At 42.7% G+C, this 4,166-nt stretch overlaps 1 protein-coding gene across 1 annotated transcript; it reads left to right on the forward strand.

Moving 5' to 3' along the window:
- The first annotated feature begins 6 nt into the window (after nucleotides 1–6).
- ARF6 (ADP ribosylation factor 6) lies at nucleotides 7–2,886 on the forward strand. Its single transcript, XM_026849908.1, has one exon. The coding sequence runs from the start codon at nucleotides 83–85 to the stop codon at nucleotides 608–610; it is 528 nt and encodes a 175-aa protein (XP_026705709.1). The 5' UTR covers nucleotides 7–82; the 3' UTR covers nucleotides 611–2,886.
- Nucleotides 2,887–4,166: the final 1,280 nt, after the last annotated feature.

The raw sequence follows: 4,166 nt of genomic DNA on the forward strand, positions 1-4,166 counted from the left end.
CGGGCTGCTCGGGTGGGTCGGCTCTCGCCCTCCGCTTCCCCCCCCCACCCCGGAGGCGCCGGGCCCCTTGGATGCCGCCGAGATGGGCAAGGTGCTGTCCAAGATCTTCGGCAACAAGGAGATGCGGATCCTGATGCTGGGTCTGGACGCGGCCGGTAAAACCACCATCCTGTACAAACTGAAGCTGGGCCAGTCCGTCACCACCATCCCCACCGTGGGCTTCAACGTGGAGACGGTTACTTACAAAAACGTCAAGTTCAACGTGTGGGATGTCGGGGGCCAGGACAAGATCCGTCCCCTCTGGAGGCACTACTACACGGGCACGCAAGGGTTGATCTTTGTGGTGGACTGCGCCGATCGCGACCGCATCGACGAGGCCCGCCAGGAGCTCCACCGCATTATCAACGACAGGGAGATGCGGGACGCCATCATCCTCATCTTCGCCAACAAGCAGGACCTGCCTGATGCCATGAAACCCCATGAAATCCAGGAGAAACTGGGCCTGACCCGAATCAGGGATAGGAATTGGTACGTGCAGCCCTCCTGTGCTACTACAGGGGATGGACTCTATGAAGGGCTGACATGGTTAACATCCAATTATAAATCCTAATGAGAGAATAACTATTTAGTCTACAAAGAATTAAAGAAAAAAAAAATAACCCACATGGCTTTCCGGAAGAATGATTCTCTACTGAAAAGTAAAACAAAAGCATCCGTAGGATTATGATCACCTTTCTCCAGTTACCACCCTTTCCTTCTGCACACTTGACTGGATTCCTGTTTTAACTCTTCTTGCTTGGCGTTAGGATGCTCTAATCTCCGAATGTGACACGAACACAAGCACTAGATGCTATGGCAGACTTCCAGCAAACAGGGGAAAGACACATTGTAGACTTGCTAAGTAACTTTTTTTTTTTTCCCTCTTGATAGCCCTTAAGATGGTTTGATTATTTTGGGGGATGGTTGGGGGAGGGGAACCCTTTTCAGTGTATGCTTTCTGGTTCTACTTTTTTTGATTATACTTTTTTTTTTTTTCTTCTATCACTTGCTGTAGATTGCTACTTTTTTGCATTCATGCAGAATATGTTGATAGGTCTACTTCATCTAGTAAACTGAAAATTATTGCTTAAAATCAAACTGCAGTCTGTCTTTTTATATTAAGGACTTTTTTTAAAGTTCTGTTAATCTGTAACTAAATAGTGACTCTCAGTCTGTCTTCATATCTCAGACTAATAATGAAACGAATTCTTGCCTACAGTGGCAGATAGTGAGAATTCCATTGTAACATGTTCAAAGTGCATATCAGGCGTAATGTTAACTAGGTAATGTAAGAACTGCTTTGAAATGTCAGCTGTGAAGTTCTGAACCATACATCATGCATGAGAAGGGATGCAAATAAGTTCCCCATACTACATAGCAACCATATAGCAAATAAGAGATGAATGATGTAATAGTTCCAGGGTAGATACTGTTCAGTTTTCGTCTCGCATTGCAAACTTAAAGGGTGTTTAGCTGCAGTTTTTATGACTCGTGTCAGTCTCCGATTCAGTGCAAGATAGGTTCCTTCCAGAAAATGCAGCAATAACGTGTAAGCATCGCGACAAGTTTGAGTTTAAATCGCAGATCTTTAGGCAAAAATCTAGCGCTGACTTGCCTGTCTTGTGATAGAGACAGATTGCTTTCGTCTCAAGACAGTTGAAGACACCTAAACCTTAAAAGGATTTCGGATCCTTTCTGGCACGTGTGTAGTAGAGAAAGAAATTTCTTTTTTTTTTTTTTTTTTTTTTTTCCCTTTTTTCCGTGCTAAGCTTTAATTGAGCTCGGTGATTCTGACGTCTGAGTAATAGCCATTTTGAGGCAATCGCTTAATGGTTTAGTTTTTCCAAGACTTGACTGAACTCGTGCAGGTAGTTGCAGCCTTCGCCATCTGTCTCGGTAGCCGGTTGTTGCTGTAGTCCTGTAGGAAGGGAACTATGTTGGATGTCTGAAGCCCATTGAGTAACTACTAATGAGAGCGGGGAGGAGAGAGAGAGAGAGAGAGAGAGTATACGACTATGAATGTAAACTTCCATAATTAGTTCTTAAAGGGCAAGCAGCTCATTTGCCAGAGCACAGTTTGCAGATGTGACTGGCAAAAAAAAAAAGCCCCACCCAGAACATGTATAAGTATTAAAAACTCGATCAAGTATTAATGCTGGGTGCAAAAAAAAATCTTAAAGCAGCTGGTTCTTATTCAGCCTTAAGGATTAACTTCAGATTTCCTCAAGGAGTCGAACTCGATTGGGGAATTCTAGGAATGTATGCTACAAAACCAGAAGAAAATGGCTTTTTTTTTTTTTGGCTTTTTTTCTTTTCCAAGGATATGAGTTTTACATGAAATTGGGGGCATTACACTACATTTCTGCAGTGTTGACTCTGCATGCTAAGTACATTGTATATGGAGCTCTTACCAAAGATGTATGGGAAGATAAAAATACTGAATTCACTTTGGAAATTGAATGCTTTGGACCACTTAAAAGTTCCTTCAGAATATGGTTCCAAAAGACTTACCTTGATGTGGGTTGCAAATGGGACTGGATGGGTTCTTGGTGCTAGAAGATAGAGCACTGATGGACTATAAGCCTTTGTAAGTTAAAGAGAGTCTACAAAAGCTTAATGTAGAATAACTCTTAAATCTCAGCTCTAAAGAAGAGGAGGTGAGATGATTATTATTTTTTTTTCCCCTCAAGGCTTTTTGCCATTGGAATATCATTGCTCTATTTTCTAGCTGCTTTTTTTTTTTTTCCTGTTGATGTAACTTAACAAATAGTGTGGTGGTATATCAAGACTAAAAATACAAGAATATGGTTACTGTTTTCTTCTGGAGCATAAATAAAATAGCCAAGCACAAAGTAAATGCCTAAACTGGAAAACTTGAAGCTCTATTAATGGTTCTTGAACTTTCTTAAATCTATTCTCAGTCAACATGAAAACTTCAATAACTTCATTTTTCGTCTAAGTTGATTTACTGTGTTTTCAAGTGCTGGGGCAGACTTCTTTGCTAGACTTTGCATTAAGTTGAATTCACAGTTTTGTATTTCCTTAGTAACTTTGTTATTCTGTTTTTGTAGGTGAAAGGAAACTGGTTATGCTTCTGAATTTTTTTTTAATGTCTTTTTGGGACGGGGAGGGGGGGGAGAAAAAGTTACTGAAAACATGTGGCAGAGACGTCAAAAATAAATGGCCATTGCTACTGAACAAAATACAAAAGGTTTCACTTTCCACATGTCCTTTATAGGTTATAGCTGAACCTCACCACGAACTAGTGGCTATCAGGCAGTAAACAGAGCCTGTAGGATAAAGTGGCAATCTGTAAGAAATCCTATGATTTAAAAACTAATCTGGAGTTTAAGTGCATCAATTTGTGTTCATGTGAATTTATGGAGTAAGTTTTGAATGGCGTTAATCGTGTCTGATAAGTGAATGAGTTTGTAGACTGTGATCTCCCTGACTAAAGTAAACAGGAATTTTGTGTTCTCAATATGGCTGTAGTGTTGGTAAAGAACTAATAAGCAGAAAATAAAGCAATTATACAGCGGAGCTCTCCTGGTATGTTACTTATATTTAATTATGAGAGAAACAGAAAGGGGCAACATGGTGCTGGAGTAGAGCATTCTGCCGACATAAAGAGGCCTCTGTTCTGTATCTCCCAGTTTTGAAAGCCTGTCTGTAATTCCTTTGAGACTTAGATTAGTGACTATTTTTATAAGTGGAAAGGATGATATTCCTTTAATACTCCCCCTGGCAGTTAACGATCTTGAGCAAACTTTAGTGTCAAATTTATAGAGCCTCAGTGCCCGCCCAGCTCCGTGAGAGGGCACAGAGGGCCCGTCGCGGAGCGGGACGAGGCAGAAACCCCTCGCTCGGGGAGGGAAGATGTTGGACCGGTGTAGAAAAAGCGACGATGGACAAAAGGGCCGAGGAGTGAATAGGGGTGCTTGTGGTGCGACAGATGTGGAGCTGGGACGTCTTTGGTGCCTGAATAGGACACGAGCGAGGCGATGAAAGGCCTTGGGCAGGTGCAGTGGGGACTGTGGGGGGGCTGGGCCCCCAGCAGCAGGCCGGGGTGTGCGCGGAGGGCTGCGGTTACTGCGGCAGCTGCTGGCCCGAGGGCAGGCAGCGATGTC

Source organism: Athene cunicularia (genome assembly GCF_003259725.1).
Source record: "Athene cunicularia isolate RWA chromosome 5 unlocalized genomic scaffold, athCun1 chr5_part1, whole genome shotgun sequence".
Taxonomy (NCBI): Eukaryota; Metazoa; Chordata; class Aves; order Strigiformes; family Strigidae; genus Athene; species Athene cunicularia.

Excerpts from the sequence above, each read along its gene's own strand:
- ARF6 (XM_026849908.1), top strand. The coding sequence starts at position 83 with ATGGGCAAGGTGCTGTCCAAGATCTTCGGCAACAAGGAGATGCGGATC.